This window comes from Pteronotus mesoamericanus, unplaced genomic scaffold, assembly GCF_021234165.1.
Source record: "Pteronotus mesoamericanus isolate MK-2021 breed Mesoamerican mustached bat unplaced genomic scaffold, CSHL_Meso_final contig_246, whole genome shotgun sequence".
NCBI classification, from domain to species: Eukaryota; Metazoa; Chordata; class Mammalia; order Chiroptera; family Mormoopidae; genus Pteronotus; species Pteronotus mesoamericanus.
Window position 1 is genome coordinate 13,508,816 of NW_026555104.1, and position 17,676 is coordinate 13,526,491.

The 17,676-nt window shown below is 39.5% G+C and overlaps 1 protein-coding gene across 1 annotated transcript in view; it reads right to left on the bottom strand.

The window, feature by feature from the left end:
- SMG6 (SMG6 nonsense mediated mRNA decay factor) overlaps positions 1-17,676 on the bottom strand; it is a 207,411-nt gene that overhangs the window by 154,429 nt on the left and 35,306 nt on the right. Inside the window, exon 9 of the mRNA XM_054573325.1 lies at positions 5,750-5,811. Within this exon, the coding sequence (XP_054429300.1) occupies positions 5,750-5,811 (62 nt within the window). The remainder of the gene's footprint in view (positions 1-5,749; positions 5,812-17,676) is intronic.

A 17,676-nucleotide genomic window follows, 5' to 3' on the forward strand; every position in this document is an offset into this window, starting at 1 on the left:
GGTGAGGAAGAGCTTCAGGCTGCATTAATATACAGCTTCTGAAAAGCCACAGGAAAGGGAATCCTTCTCAAAAAACTAAAACAGTTTCAAGTCCTAAAGAAAGGTGCTTCCAGTTTAACCCAAACCATGACCCCTTCCCCACTGAGTAGTCCCCTCCCCAGGTTGGCAAAGTCCAGAGCTTTCTGTCAGCTTGGCAATCTTTATTCCTTGCCCCTGGATGGAAACTCTTTATTACCAACTTTCTGGTATCCAGAAATCATGCCACAGCTATGGGTCAATTACAGTTTATATTCCAGTTCCTTTCTCTTCATTTTCATTGGCACAAAACATGGCATGCATTTGGTGCCCATCCCCATGTGCCATTTCAAGTGCCCCATCCCCTGCAAAAAAAATCCCCCACACACATACCACCACCACCACCACCACAAAAAAAAAAAAAAAAAAAAAAAACCACCAAAAAAACCCCCAGAAAACAAAAAATTTTTTTTTTCTTTTTTTTTCTCTAAAATGTTTCAGAACCATTAAAACTCTTGGTAGGTTTGGAATGGCAGAGCGATATGCTGGGGGCTGGATTGGATCCATTTTCCCCATGGGCTATAACAAAGGTTTCATTTTAAATCCTGACACTGTGCAGCACTCTTTCTGGTGGGAGGTGGGGAGGGGGACTAGCACTTCTCCTTACGAGAACAGCAGAGTTCACTCTGCTTGAAAAGCAGTCACACTGGGCAAGTTTCAGAGCCATGTGTCTCCGTGTTGAAAGGCGGTAGAGAGCCAACACAGAACAACATGACAGTGTCATGTGGGACAGTCTTGCTTCGAAGCTGTGTCTGAGGAAACCTCTTCCCTGGGATGGGAACTAAAACATCCATTAATACTCCCTGGGTCAGACTGAGGTCTGAAAAGAGCACCAGGCTGAATGTCCATGTCTTTTTCTTAAATTTGTTTTTTAAAACAACCTTCCCTTTGCCTTTCAACTAGTTCGACATCAAAAAAAGAAAAATAAATCAAATGGATAAAGATATAAGTTAACGTAACTTCAATTCTGAGATACGAGGGAAGATGGATCTACTCAGACAAAATCAGCTTTGTCAGGGAGTAACTGAGAGACACACAGATAAAAGACGTGCTCAGAGCTCAATCATGTGGTTTCTGATTCCCAATTTTGTACCTAAAATGCTATCTGATTTTGGCCTCAAACTACCTCTAAGTAGTTTTATATCTATCTGTTTGCTACAACCGGTATTATAGAGCAAAAATTATACTAGAACAGAGATAATGACAGAATACAATTTATGTTTAGGAAAAAACCCACATAATAAAACTACCGTGTTTATGGATACATATGTAAGTATGCAAATGAAGTAAAAAGGTCTGGAAGAATATATAACTGGATGTCTAGCATTATCTCTGGAGAGGAAAGAGATTGGGAGAGAGCTGAGAGAAATTTTAGCCTTAGCTATAACGCTACATTTTTATAAGGCGACTTCATATATTACTTATGTAATAATTGTTAGCCAGGAAGCAGCAATAGCACTAGCGGCAGAGGAGGAGAGGTTGCATAGAAAGATGGTAATTTGTAACAGCAAAAAACTGGAAGCAGCATAAAATGTTCAATAATAGCAGGTGATTAAGGTGGCCCTTCTGTAAAATTGAATTGTTTTTTAAAAGTTGTATTAGATTTTTTTAAATCATGTGGATAAGTTTAACATATATTAGATGAAAACAGTTTCAAACTAATTTAATGTGAACTCTTCTGACACATATTTTAAAAATAAATATGTGTGATGTATAGAAAAAAAGATAAAAATATACATCAAGTGTCAACAGTGGACAGTTATCTCTAGATAGTGAGAACATGGGTAATTTTATTTCTTTTTCCTGGGTTTTCTATTTTACAATAAGCACTTTATACAATAAAAAGATTTCTCATACAATGCATACTATGGGCTTTTATACAAAACATTTGTAATTTTAAAAGTAAATCAAAATACAAATATAATATTTTTAACAATTCAAAGACCAAAATAAATATATCAGTCTTTGAATTCCAAGAGATCTTGAAGCTGTGCAAAACAGTATGACTAGGCAAGCAAGTAAAAAACTAAACTGGTAACTTTAACCAAGGCAATAACGGGAAGCAAAATATTCCGTTTATCACAAATCAAAAGTCTACAGGCTGCCAGCTTCTTGACCTCTCTCAGTGGAGTCCAAGTGCAGGTCTGATCTGCTTGCCTCTCACCAGGAAAGCAAGTGTCTGTCAGGAGCCACTTGGCACCCCTGACTGATTCCCCTTCCTGAGCCTAAGAGAATTCTGTCCCGATCCTTTAAAACTGCAGAAGATACAATCATTTTCAGGATATACGTTTCACTGACTTAAGGGACTGCTTTCCGAAGTGATCTCTAGAGACACCTTGTCTCATTTGAATGGCAGTTCAATTTTTCAGACAACACTGGGACCTAAACCCAACAGTGACTCAGACAGTGACTAACGGGGCAGGACCCAACCTCTCATATTCTAAGGAACACAGCTGAGCTAGACAACACTGTCTTCAGAAAAGAAATCAGGCTTCATAACTCTTTTCAACTTCTTAATTTTTAAAAACTACGAATAAGACAAAAGCAACCCAGTAGCAAAAAACAAACAAACAAAAAAACAAACTGGGCATGTGACACGGGTAGAAATGAGAGAAAAAAATTATAGTGCTACAGAACATTAAGAACTGGAGTGGAACTTGGATATCATCTATTTAAACTACTGATAAGGAAACTGAAGCCCACAGAGGCTTTGACTCAAGGTCTTGTAACTAGTCAGTGGTAAAAAACAAACTCTTTTTGGCCCATGATTCCATCTAACACTCTGACCCTCTTTTTCACCGGATGCTGAGAGTAAAGAACCTTGTGCTGCACACAGTAGGTATTCAAGCACATGCTGATGCAATTTGGAATGCCGGGCACAGAGAAGACAGGGACTGGAGAGCAATGCTGGGGCTTTTCTCAAAAGACAGGCAGGACAGTGGATGTGTCTTCAGCTGCTCCCCATTACAATCTCCTCACTCTTAATTCGTTTTCAACGCCTCCCACATTTCACGTCTTCTTGGTAATTAGGCAACAATCCATGTTGTTGTGTGTGGCTTGGACTCATTGCTTTTCTAGTCTTACAGACGTCTATACTTTTTTTTTTTTTAAATAGAAAAGTTATTGCTGTTTCTGCCTTCCAGAATAAATATGGGGCAAAATTCTCTCTTACCTCCAGGAGAGCATAGGAGGAATACTCATCAAGGGCCTGGAGTGCCTACAATTTACATACATTTTCCTCATGTGAACACTACCATAACTCATTTTTTATGAAGGTGAAACTAGATTGGCCTTATTGTTTGCCAACAGAGTATCTTATATGCAGGAATGGAAGAGATACTGAAAAATAACCTGGACCACAGCAAACCACCTCTGACAAATGAGATAATCTATTCTTTTTAAAGGGTTCCAAAGAAGAAAATTCTTCAACATATCCCTGTGTGAAATTTTCTTACACCTAACCCAAATCTCTCCAGCTGCAACATAAGCCTATTTTCTCTTGCTGTCGTCCCACAGAAATCAAAACTATCTGGTTATAACTCTTTTATAGTTAAACACAGTTAGGAGAACCCGCAGCTGTCTCTAAATAAACATTTTTTTTAACCTTAACTTTTTAAAGAGTTAATTTTTTCCTCTCAGCAATTGTTTTCTAGCTTTTTAATCATTATTGTGGTTCTTTCGCACGCCTACTCTATATGTATCTAAATGTGAGAATTTTAAGAGGGGGAAAATACTAATGTTCTAACTTGATAAAAAATATATCCTAAATATTCCTAGATTCTGGACCAAGAGATATACCTTCTTTAGTCCCAAAAGTCTCTAAAAGAGCTAACACATACTCAGGGCAGTGATTCTCAACCAGGAGCAATTTTGCAACCAACCACCCAAGCACATTTGGCAATGTCTGGAGACATTTTTTACTGTCCCAACTAGGGTGGGGGGGAGGGATGCTAATGGCATGCAGTGGGTAGAAGCCTAGGATGCTGTTAAACATCCTACAATGCACAGGGCAGCTCCCTACAACAAAGAAACTATAAGGCTCAAAATATCAATAGTACAGAAGTTGACAAATCCTGACTTAAAACAACATGGCACATGAAAATTTAAAGAACAAACATGGGAAAACAGGAGAAAAAATCAGTGAAAAAGTAGTAAGGGAAAGAAAGATTTTAAAAATGAGAACTAAAAAAGATGATAAAGATATAAAGACTCATAACAGCTATTTTAAGCAAAGCACAATAGTATTTCTTGCTATGATGTGTTATTTTATAAAGTGATACTGTTATCATCTTGCCTACTTATAACTACAGCTTTACATTACTTACTAATGACTGGCCTGGGTCTACTATAACCTACTAGAATGATAGATCCTTCTCTCCAGGCTTTCAGTCTATCCATTTCTGTAACAACTCACTCATACATACAACAAATATTTACTTAGCATCTACCACATGTCAGGCACTAAGGCAAAGACTCTTGTCAAAATAGAGCTTATATGGGAGTGCGGGGGGTGGTGGGAGGGGAGCTACTGATGCACCTACTTTTCCTAAGTGAATTACCTCACTTATTTCTACTAATAGATATATGTCTATTGGCAGCACTCCAAGTCATTTAAATTAAGACTACTTTTGTGATGGATGTCATTGTCCCTCTTGACCAAGTCGATGACAAATGAATATGTAATAAGCACACTTTCTAGCTCACCATCCATAAAGCAATGTTTCTTGAAAGGTGGACAAAGCCTTTCAGTCTCTCTCACTAAGGAAAACTTCTAGAGCATTACAGATAAACTTACGAGGTTATGACAGAAAGTGAAAGGGAAACACTGACAGCAACAGTGGGATCTACAACCTGAAACAAATCACCTCAAAGGGTAGCTCACAATAAAACCTCCAATTCAGAAAATATTAAAAATGCAGAAGAGCTGTCTGAGAGCACTGCCACCTACTCCTCTTCTAAAGCGGCACTGAACACACCTCTGCTCTGGTGGGCAGGCATTAATCAGGCTTTTAGGATCACTTGTTTTACACAGTGAAGAAAAACTCTGATCCACCAAAGGAACACTCAAAACTTGATCTCTGCCCAGGGTTTAATGGGTGAAGTAACAGGGTTTTTGCACACAACAGAGATTTATATGTAAATCCACATGAGATGGTGAAACCACAGAAAACTCTTACCATTTACTGAGATCAGCAATATGGTACAAGAACCTGAGCATAGAAGGAAGGGGTATGGTTCAGGAAGAAGAGAAAATGTTAAAGGGAAAAAAATGTTACTCTTCTCTTTAAGGGAAAATGAGTGGACAGTATTCTCGCCAAGGTGCCTGACAGCTGTACCCAGGAAATGAGCATGACTTCCTTAGGAGCTCACCAGGGCTGAGCCAGAAGGCAGAGGAAAGAGAAACCCAGAGGGATAAGGAATGGGGGCTGAGAAAAGACTGTTTAGAAAGGGGGCTTTTGTAAAGGTAGAGAAAGAAGAGACAGAGGGATGGAGGGCAATATTTCCCAAACTTCATGAGCAAAGTAGGAGAGTGAGTGAAGGGAAGAGAAGGTGGAGGCCTCTAAGAATTCACACCCTGTGCCCTCAGTTACAAACACAGTCTAGTTGCTAACAATATTAAATTCCAAAATGACTTGTAATGTAGGAAAATAAAATAAACATCCTGCACACTTACCCAATCCGGGTAAACAGCTTCCCATGGGCATGGAGAAAACTGAGGATGAACCTTTTGTTCAGCTGCATGGGAAAAAGAGAGGAGAAAACAATTAAACTTTCCCCAGTTTCCTGTTACTGAACAGAGTCCCTAGTGACACAATAACCTGGCCAGGGTCTAAGGGGTGGGCACTAGGGATGGGAACCAAATGGACATGCCCAAACTCTCACACAGACCCAGGGCATATGCCCAACAGCTGCTGCTCAGCTGAGCCAAATGACAGCAAGCTCAGTGAGTGGACAGCACCCTCTGCTGGCAAAGCTGTGTGCGGGGAATGAAGTGCTGAATTCCAACCAAGCTGGAGAGAAAGCAAAGACGCCTGCAGCTAGCTCCCTGAGATCTAGGGAGCCACCCTTGACCCATAATGATGGAAACTGACAAGGACAGGATAATACAGATTTTGGATTAAGTCCCTAATTTTCTTTATGAGCTATTTTCCTATCTAACTAAGAAAACAGTACTCTTCTTTGGTAAACTAACTAGCTCATCAAATTATATTTCTTCATCTTTTTTTTAAATCCCCACCTGAAGATATGTTTATTAATTTTAGAGGGAGGGGAGAGAAGGGAAGGGAGAGAGGGAGAGAGGGAAAGAGACATGGATATGAGAAATATCGATTGGCTGTCTCCCGTTAAGTGCCCCAACTGGGGATCAAACCCACAAGCTAGGTATGTGCCCTGACTGGGAATCAAACCTGCAATCTTTTTTGTGTATGGGATGACACTCCAACCAACTGGGCCACCTGGCCAGGATTATACTTCTTTATCTTTTAAGACTAAATTTTGAGTTTCAAGTCTGGAGCAAAAAATTCAAGTGTGTACAAGTGGGGCCAGATTTGAAATACGCTGGTGGTGACAATAGCAATCTATGGCTTGTCCACTCTAGTTCTGTTTTTTGTGGACCCTGTACTATCATTTCTTTTTGTTTTTCTTTTAAAGAAGAGCTGAAAGTTGGGTTTTTATGTGAAATCCTCTGGCTTTTAAACGTTGGCTACTAATGAAAAAAATCTTAACATTAGGCAAGCCCAAAACACAAACATGCCAGTCACATCTGGCCCATGAGCTAACAAATTTACAACCCCAGTTCAATGTTCTTGAAAACCTACTGCTTTAAAACTGAAGGGAGAGATTCCTCTGAACAAAACAAGGGTGGAGGGAAAAAAATCAACTCCAAAGAAAGTGGAGACAAAAAAAACCAAACCTTGTTGTCATCTTCCCTAGCCTCCTAGAAGCAATATGCTCAGAGCCCATAGCCAGACAAGAAGAGTCTAGAACCTTGATCTCAGTGGGGTGGTTAGGGCAAGAAACAGTCCAGCACCCTGGATACTTTGACCAATAGAAAAAAATTCTTCTGGCTCATTCCCTTGAAAAACAGAACACCAATCGATTTATGGTCATTCTCTTTCATATGGAAACTAGGTGTGGGAAAAGGAGTGCATTCTCACCCTGCCAATGACTTCAACAGCAAATTCTGCATACAAGCTTCAATCTTTATTTTTGCTTAAATGAATTACATTTAGTCAGCAATACTGTATCAAACATTGAGCTATGTAGTTAAAAAGCTCAGGATACCTCACTGAAGGTTACCTCTCTCTACAGTGACGTGAGTCAGGGCCATGGACACTAGGTTCCTTGAACAGAAGGGAAAGATTAAAAACTGCTGCAAAAATAAATTGTCAATGGTTACATCACCATTAGCGGCAAAACCTGGGGTAGAATGCAAGCCTCTAGATCTACTAGTAGAGGAAAGTGGTGAAAAATACAGACTTTCCTGTCAAATCTCTGCCCCTTACCTGCTGTGGGATCTCACGTAACTGAACTAACTTTCCTAATATTTTCTTTCTACACATGGAGGTAACAGTACCCATATATTAATGGGTTGGTACATGAGATAAGGCAAGTAAAAGCATGCCTGACCTGTTGTAAACACTCAATTGTTAGCTGAACATTCTCTCCCAGTGAATGATAAAACAATGAGTAAAATGTTAACAACTGGAGAAATCTGGGTAAAGGCTATATGGGAGTTCTTTATATCATTCTTACAACTTTTCTACAAGTATGAAATGACTTTGAAATAAAAAGGTAAGCCCTGGCCAGGGTGGCTCAATTGGTTGGATGTCATGGCACAAAGTCAAAGGTCACTGGTTCGATTCCTGGTCAGATTCCTGGTCAGGTCACATGCCTGGGTTGCAGGTTTCCTCATCACCATGGGGGCACATGTGAGAGGCAACCAATCGATGTTTCTCTTCTTTTCCTTCTCCCTCCCTTCCCCTCTCTCTATAAATAGAGAGATAGATAGATAAAATAGTATATATGCTCTCAATTCCTATTTTAACTTGATTATCCCTTTTTCCACAGTTGTCAATCATAAACTGGTTAACTCACCCATTACCAGAAGAAATCCTTTATAGATGGTTATATTTATAAATTCCGGATACTTTGGTAGAAACAAAAGCCATCTTATTAACCCATTGATATATTAACCCATCTCATTCAAGGCAATTACCCCAAGCTACAAGGCAACTCAGAAATTTAAGGAACTTAAACCAATAAACAGCAGAATTAGAACTTGAACCCAGATCCTCTGATACCAAAGAGTTCTCCTTCCCTTATACTGCATCTATCTCAGGAAGAGAACTGATGAGCTTTATTTATGAAGGGCTGATGAGAAAATAAGAGCAAATTAAAAAGCAGTTAGGTTTTACTTTTAAGTTTTCCTTACCTATTAGGTAGGAAACCTATATTGTGTGACCCACAATGCCTCCTGGAGTAAAATGAGAGCAACTAGAGGTTTCTGAATATTGTGGGTCTACCTGTATTTCCCAAAGATCCTTCCCTTAAGGCAGTTAATGAAGCCCACTTAATTACCTGAATTTGCACTTGCCATTATTGTACTTTACTGTATGCAGCAGAAAGAGTATTTCAATGCACTGTGTGTATTCTACCAGTAAGAGTAAAGAATCTTTGGGAACTTTCCAAACTAGAGGCAAAAATACAACATTCTCCCTGATCTTAATTAATGAGAACTAATACTTTGTTTTAATTCTGAATGCTTGGTTTTTAATGTGTCACCCTAGACACACAGGTGATCCTTGAACAACAAGGGTTTGATTTGCATGGGTCCATTTATATGCAGATTTTTTCAATAAATTCTATACATGTATTTTCTCATCCTTATGTTTTTCTTAATAACCTTTTTTCTAGGTTACTTTAGTGTAAGAATACAGTATTACTACATAAAACATGCAAAATAGGTATTAATCTACTACTTATGTTCTTGGTAAGGCTTCAGGTCAACAGCACACTATTACAGTTAAGTTTCTGAGGAGTCAAAAGTTATACACAGATTTTGGGTTTCTGACGGCAGGTCATCAGAATCCCTGACCCCCACACATTGCTAAAGAGTCATTTTACTTTTTTGGTCACCAGTAACACTTCAAATGGAAAAGAATTAAAAACATAGATGCATTCTAGAAAAAGGCATGTTACATTGAGAAAGTATGTTTGTTACATATTGATCAATATGTGCCTAAGCAACATTGTATGTAACAATATGAAGTTGGCTAGTACTAAAGCAGGACTTCAGCAGAGACTCACTGATACCAAGTCCACAGGAAGGAAAGTCTTAGTTTGAGCTTCCTTCCTCTCCAACACATCATGGACTGACTTTAATTTTTGCAACTTTTTGTTTTTTAACAATACACTCAGACAGAGAAAGAACTGTTACTCCTGAATGATGAGCCTGTCTGCCTCCAGATCTTTCTTGCACATTTACACACTGTTCACCAGAACTAAAAATGCTTCTTAGGTATAGCCCTGAGAGACAGTGTTATAATTGTTAAAAGGTTCCTAAGTCTTTATTTCAAATCCAAACCCAAGTCACTATGGATGGACTTGAGCCTTTTGTACCATCAAAAAGCAAAGACCCAAAGCAACACTAATGTCAGTAGTTGGATGGCTAAGTCTCTAGATACTCACAATAATGTCTGTCCTGCCATTAACTATGGCATTCTGAGTAAAATGGTTTGGGTTGTTTCTCAACTGTAAAATGTAATTTCCACCACTGGTATTACCTAACTCGGAGCAGAAAGGACAAAAATAAATAATACAAATTAGAACATTTTGAAGAGTAAATGTTTTATGCAGGCCTGGTAATTATCACTCAAAACTGCCTAAGTGCTTTGTGAACTGGGGAGCAAAGAAAGGAAAGAAGCTGCTCAGAGGCAAAAATACAACACAAGAGAAGATTCTGAAATATGCCCAATTCCCATTCCTAAATAGTTGCTTCTGCTTCTAAATAGTTGTGTATAAAACTAAATTTCTAAAAAGTGAATCATTTTAAGGATAGTAAGAGCACTCAGCATTAAAAGGAATTCCAATGTGCATTTTAAAAGTGTTTTGGAGAGCGTAAGTTATCATTCTCTAATTCTTCTGTTAGGAATGTTTCTACTTTCATGTACCAAGTATTAAAAAAAAATTTTTTGTTGTGTTTTTAAAAGGGGGTTCTATCCTCTTAGATATGAGACAACATAAGCGGAGACCAAATTTCAATGGTACCTATTAGTAAATGTCCAGGACTTTGAGAGCATGCATTTCAAAGCCCATTTATCATCTCCCTAAAGCAGTGAGGAGATTCAGGGTGAAGGAGAACGTGAGCACAGAGGCCACGCTGCTCACCTTCATCCCCCCATGCTGCTATTCCCGGCACAGTCAAAAGCACACCAGCAAGACTAGGTCCCAAATGCCAAGGAACTTGTCCAAAAACAAAAGATAAACAAATCACATACCAATTTGCCAACTCCCCATTTATTCTCCAAAACCTAAGGCAAGGCCTGAGGACTATGAAGTTGCCAGGGGGCACTGTGTTTCCTTACTGTCAGTATCCCTCAGCCAAGGCAAGTCTTTGTGAAGGTGAGATCTAAGGAGATGATAAAGTGGGGAGTTGTGGGGGGGCAGCGGGGACAGCCCGGCACACAAAATGTGGGAACCCTATCAGTAAGTCAGTAATGCAATAATCATTTAGTAAAGATAAAAATTATTCATTAGAACTTTCAGTATTCCACTTTCTAGCATATAAACGAGTCACACCGAAGCTGAGGTAAAGCAGGAATGGTGATTATTCCTCATCTTTAGTTTCTCCACCCCTGAATTGTTCTGGACAGGATGACAGCTCAATTAGCTCTAATTAAGCACAAGTTCCATGTAGAGGTGTCCTACTTAGATAGCTGGATCTGAGCCATATGAATTCAAGTATAAAACGTGCCTCTTAAAACCACCTCTTTCAACTAATACACCCCTCAAATCAACGGCTCTCACCCTCACACTGCAGCTTAGTGCTGCCTCAACAAAGTCTTACTTCAAAGCAATTTACTGTCTATTATTTCATTATCTCTCCTACTTAAAGCCAGCAGACTGGAGGGAAATTGGGCTAAACGTCAAATCAACAGTCAGCTCCAGAAAATCCAGCCAGCATGCAGAGGAACAGCCGAGCTTAGAATACCCAGCAGTCTCTCAGGAGGGAAACTGGCACTAGGTATAAAAAAAGGAAGGAATCACAATTTTGTGATCGTTCTGTATTTACTGCTCATTTATTTGAAGGGGAAGAGCAGGACAAAATGGTAGTAGGACAAAATGGTATAAATAAAGACCACTGATCTTAGAGTTGAAGATACAGGTTTAAATCTTAGTTATGCCATTTATTTCCTATATAATTATTGCCAAGTCACCACATAATTTTTAATTGAATTTATTGGGGTGACATTGGTTAATAAAATTATGTAGGTTTCAGGTATACGATTCTATAATACATCATCTGTATATTATATTGCATGTCCCCCATCCCAAGTTCACCTCATTTTTCTAAAGCTGTTTATTCAACTATAAAATGAAAAGGTTGAATGAGATCAGTATCAGTGATTCCATAACTCTGAGTGTGTGTGCATCACAAGAGTTGTTCTAAAAAATACAGATGCCCCAGTCCTACAGAAGCAAAATCTTCAGGGAAGGGGAGAAAGGGACTGCAAATCAGCAATTTGAAAACATCTCCAGGTAATTCTGAAAAACAGGCAGACTTGGGAAAGCAACAGGCTAGATCATGAGTCACCAAGCTATGGCCCAAAGGTCAAATCTAGCCTGCCACTGGGTTTTTGTATGGCCCAGGAGCTAAAAATATATATATATATGTACATATGTGTGTGTATATATATCTTATCCTCACCCAAGGACATTTTTTCATTGCTTTTAGAAAAGGAAAGGAGAGAGGAAGGGACAAAAAGAAACATCGATGCGAGAGAGAAGCACAACTGGTTGCCTCCCAGAAGTGCCCTGATCAGAGACTGAACTCGCAACCTAGTTATGTGCCCTGATCAGGAATCAAACTCACATCCTTTCAGTTATGGGACCAATGCTCCAACCAACTGAGCCACACCGGCCAGGGTGGATTTTATACTTTTTTAATGGTTAAAAAAAAAAATCCAAAGAATATTTCATGACCCAGGAAATTTAAATTTCAGTGTCCATGAATAAAGTTCTACTGAAACACAGTCACGCTTGTTTGTTTACATATTGTCTATAGCTGTTTTCCCCCTACAAAGACAGACCTGAGTAGCTGCAGCAGAGAGTGTATGGCCCAAAAGCCTAGTATATTTCCTATCTTGCCCTTTACAGAAACAGTTTTATCCCTGGGCTAAATCATCTCTAACACTGGTATCTCAAAAATGTTTCTACATGCATAACACTTGAGAGCTATCACACACATGTATTAGAAACAGTAATGATTCTCTAGAGGTAAGAGATGAAAAGAGCTAGTGTGGTTTAATAGAAACCCCATCTCCCTGGATATTCTGAAAATCATCTACCACCTCAGAAGAATCACAAATCTACAGTGTTCCTTCAAATTCTAATAGCCCACAAATGTATAATTCTAATTAAATCTAATCTTTCTGGCCAGCTTCTGAGCAAGCACCATTCTGTTATATGATAGTGCACATGTACACGTGCATGCACACAGACACATACACAGACATACACACACCCAAATGCCAAAAAGACTGCTGCTCTTGAGTTTTTGAGCTCAAACACCCCAAAGCCTACAAAGAAATATAAATGGGATGCTCCAGGTTTTCGCCTTGGAAGCCACTATGGGGCTAAGTGACCAGGTAGAAACAGAACACACCAGCCCAATAAAAGATTTTGGTTAGGCCTGAGGGACCCTCGACATTTTCTGAAACATCCCTAGTCAAAGGAAAGTGTCAGATGAAGGTCCATGATGTGCTGTGGTCTAGCAATCTATAGCAGCCAGCTCAAAAGTGCCACCAGCTTAGCATTTCTAGGTATACAGAGAAAGAGAGAAAGTTCAGCCAAAGGGCAACATTGTTGCTCTGACTGGGTTACTTTCTGAATGACTCTCCTTTCTGACTCATCTTTCTCAATGCCTGGGAACTCTCATGCCCATCCACCCAAAAAGTAGGGGAGCTGGTATACCCTGTGTGTGTACTGCACAAAAGAACAAAGAGGAAATGGCTGAACCTCCCAGTTGGTGATCTGGTAGGCAACCAGAGAGTTGTTCTCCAAAGGCACATACACAAGCTCAAACCCATCTTATGAATGAATGGGTCGACAAAGTGCAAGGATGATGAAGTCCTTCTCATACTCATTCAGTTATTCATTCAACAAAAACTTACCATCTTCTATGTACATGACACTGTGCATGAACTATGGACAAGGCAGAGATATAACCCTCACTCTATGGGTGATACAATTATACAGTATCATGACTGGGGAAGAAGCACAGGATGCTGTGTATTTCCACAACAGAAGCATTAGAAATTTCCCAAGGAAGAGACCCTTAAATTGAAACCTGAAGGTTGAGTAAGTTAATCAGTTGGTTTTGGAGGGGGTAGGGAGTCATGTCTATGTGTCATAAGCATGTGTGGTGGTCCCAAGAGTGGTATATTAACAACTGGTATGGACAAATGAGTGATTCTGCAAAAGGGAGGTTGGAGAAAAAGGCTGGACCAAGTTGTGGAAATCCTCATTGAAGAGTTTAATCTTAAAGTTACTGAAGGGTTTTGAGCAGGGAAGTGACATGAGAAAACCTCTAACTTCAAAAGGACATTCTAGCTACTAATTTAAAAATGGGGGGGGGGGGGGGGGGGGGTGTCAAATGTGTGCAAACCAGGAAACCAGTTAAGAAGCTGTTGCTGTCATCCAATGGCAATGAAATAGAGAAGAAAGGGAAGACAATTATGATCCCTGTTTATAACTACCAGTGGTTCTAATTCTGAATAACTCAATTTACAGAGACCCACAGTGGCCCAGAACCAAGTATGAGTTTTTAGAAAAAGACTTTAAATAAAATACTGATTTTACTTTTAGAGGTAATTTAAATAGTTTTATTTCCTTTCAATAACATTTTTTAATGCCCTGGCATGGTGTTGTGTACTTAGTACATAGTGACTACTGAAGAACCTATTAAAATATATAGATTTAATAGTAATTAAATAGATGATCCAGGTAATACACACAAAAAACACAAGAAAAATAGTACAGTATTAATATTAATGCTGTAGGGAAGTAATATACTCAGCATTAATTATAAGAATTTCTCTCTTTTTGGAGGATAATTTGGCCAATCCCGGACAAAGGAGTCAAAGGAAAACAGAATTTTATCAGGACTTAAAGATTTAGATCTTGAGTAATAGCAGTTCCATCTACTACAATCCAGCCCAAGAGACAGGACAAGACACCTAAGTTAACATCAGAATATTATAATGGCCTGCAAAAGGCCTACATAATAATCATTCTCCATTCCTGTTGCCTCCTGTCTCTTGAATGCACCAAGCATGTTCTCACTCGGGGGCCTGTGTATTTAATTAACTTTCTAGCCCAGTGATTCCCAAACTTGACAGCACATTGAACATGCCTGCAAATCTTTTACAAACACGTAAGCCTGGCTTCCATCCCCAGACATTCTGATTTAATTAGCATGGAGTAAGACCTGGGCATCAGGATTTTTAAAAGCTCCCAGTGACTGTGCTATGCAGCAAAGTTTGAGAACCACTTCTCTAGTCTATCCTGTTTTTATAGCACATATCACCAATTTTTACACTCATGTGCACGCACATACATACGCACTTCATGAAGGCAAGAACTCTGTGTATTTATTCTGTTCACCACAGCAAGTTAGAAGATAACCAATAAATACCTGGTGATCAAACAGCCTTTCTAGTCTGATCTTTGGTTGTACCTCCTGCCTCTGCCCTTGCTGATACAGTCTACCCTTTAGCAACAAAAAAATTATTTATGGTGCCCTAAATTCACCCATGTTCTCTCCACTGTTATGCCCAATCTCCATCTAGTGCCTTATCATACACTGCTTTCTATAAAGACCTCCTTTCCTTGCAAAATCTCTCCCAATCCTCTACCTCCAGGCTGAGCCTGACACCTTATCCTCCAGGCTCAAAGAATATTTCATATGCCTAAGTGATAGTGGGTATCGCAGTACATCTTAATTATACACATACAAGTCTGTCTTTGGACCATCTCTGTGTATAGAGCTTTCCATGATGATGGAAATATTCTTTATCTTCACTGACCAATACAGTAGTCACTAGCTACATGTGGGTAATTAGTATTTGAACAGTGGTTACTATGATTAAGGAACTAAATTTTTAATTTTATTTCATTTTAATTAATTTCAATAGCCATATATAGCTAGTGGCTACCATAGTGGTTAGCACAGCTTTAGACTGTAACATCCTTTAGTGAATGATTCATCCTGATATCACAGGGCAGGAAATAAGGAATTATCAATAGGTGATGGATGAGTAGACGAAGAGATGGATGAATGTGACAGTTGGCTCCAAAATTACAGTACCCACACTTCTACAATTTCTGGCTTGCCATATGGTAGGAACAAAAAAACACACTCTGAAGCACAAGTAAGGTTCAGCCAATGGGAGCAAAGGATTTGAAAAACCTATCCAGTATTCTAAACTTCTGTCCAGCTACATAACCCACACACATGAGCAATGTGGCCTAACACCTGATTTTAACTATTGAACTTCACTTTTCAGAATCTTGGGGGCAGCCCCCAGCTAAGGACAAGTTGAATTTACAGAGCTGGCTCTGTGCTCTAGGAGTTAAAAGTACCCCAAGTTATTCAGACATTAAGAGCTCAAGTTTTCTGCCCTGACTGGTGTGGTTCAGTGGTCTGGCATCATTCTGCAAAGCAAAAGATCATCACCAGTTCGATTCCCAGTCAAAGCACATGACTGGGTTGCGGGTTCGATCCCAGGTAGGGGTGCATACGAGAGGTAGCCAATCGATGTTTCTCTTATTTTCTCTCTACCTCTCTTCCCCCTCTCTAGAAATAAATAAGTAAAATCTTAAAAAAAAAAAAAAATAAGGGGGGCTCAAGTTTTCCCAGCTGAACAAAACAAGTGTACCAAGTGTACCATACTCAACCACCTTAGTAACAGTCAAAACTTCTACGGCACCTTCCATGTGTAAGGCACTATTCTAAGCACATTATGTCTATTAACTCATTTAACCTTACAATCTGTGAGGTAAGGACTACTATTATTTCTACACTACAGATGAGAAACTGAGCACAGAGAGGTGAAGTGACTTGCCCAAGGTCAACCCAGGCAGTCTGGCACCAGAGTCTGAGCTCTTAATCTTTCACTTTTTAAAAAGGCAACCTTTTCGGCAGAACACACTAAGGATGTTTATGTTTACAAAGGCCAAAAGCTTAAAGCAACCCCAAGCAAAAACCCACCAATGGTTCCAGCTATCATTCACTGAGAGACCACTAGGCCAATCAACTGAGAAGTCTTGCAAATTAAGGGAAGTAGATATTTCCAGTCCAGATCATATTATGCAGGTCAATGAAAGCACATTTAGCAAGTGCACCCTAGACTAATGCCAGCCAGAAGAGAGGAAACAGAAAAGTGAACAAAAGCTTGTTTTCCGTAACAGTAAAACAGTAGTAATAAAATAAATAAAATCCCTAACACATTTCTCAATTAATACACAATCTGCCTGATTATAAGGGAATGGTTCTTCAAGAGTCAAAGAATGTGTGCATTCACACACTGTATCACGGGACTGTGCATAGTCCAGAAAAAAATATCTGAAAACCTACCCCCCTACTACAATACAGGAAAACCCCTGAATCTCTCAGGAAAGGGAGGGGTAAGAACTAATCTAAGAACCCAAAGGAGAACAAAGGTTCAATTTAAGAAAGATGTGGTCACAAAGGTTTCACAAACCACTCTGCTGTGGGCACCAGAAAGCAAATAACCAGCACAGGGATCTCTGGCAATCTTGTACAAGCTTCAGATTTAAGCAAGGCACCAAATAAGGGAAGGATTCTGGTGCATCAACTCCTAGGAAAAGTGTTTCAAGTTAAAAATGGTTATTCAGGTTTGGATGTGAACTTCTGTATCTGTTCTTTATCAACAGAGGCACCTCTACTTCACTGGCAGCTAGCAGCAGAAAGGGAAGAAAACTGTTAGAATACACATGGACAGCACGACCTGGTACAGCCTGGTATTCACCTAGACACCAAAGACAAGGCTCTAAACATGGCAATGCAGAACTTGAGGGATTCCACATCCCAGGTGGACCCAAGCATCTCCAGGAACAAGCAGGCCATGATCTCACTCTCTCCCCTCAACAACCAGGCAGTTAAACATTAATGGCAAACAACCACGGCACTTTGGTGACTCAGTTTCATTGTTACTGGAGGCAAGGCCTGCTTCCATCTAGCTTTTTGTCAGTCGTATCTTCCCTCTGCTGGTTCCCAGACCCAAAATATCTAGATCAAAAGACAAAGCAAACACCTTCAAATCTCTTATCTTTGATCCAATTCTCCTCATTCTCCTT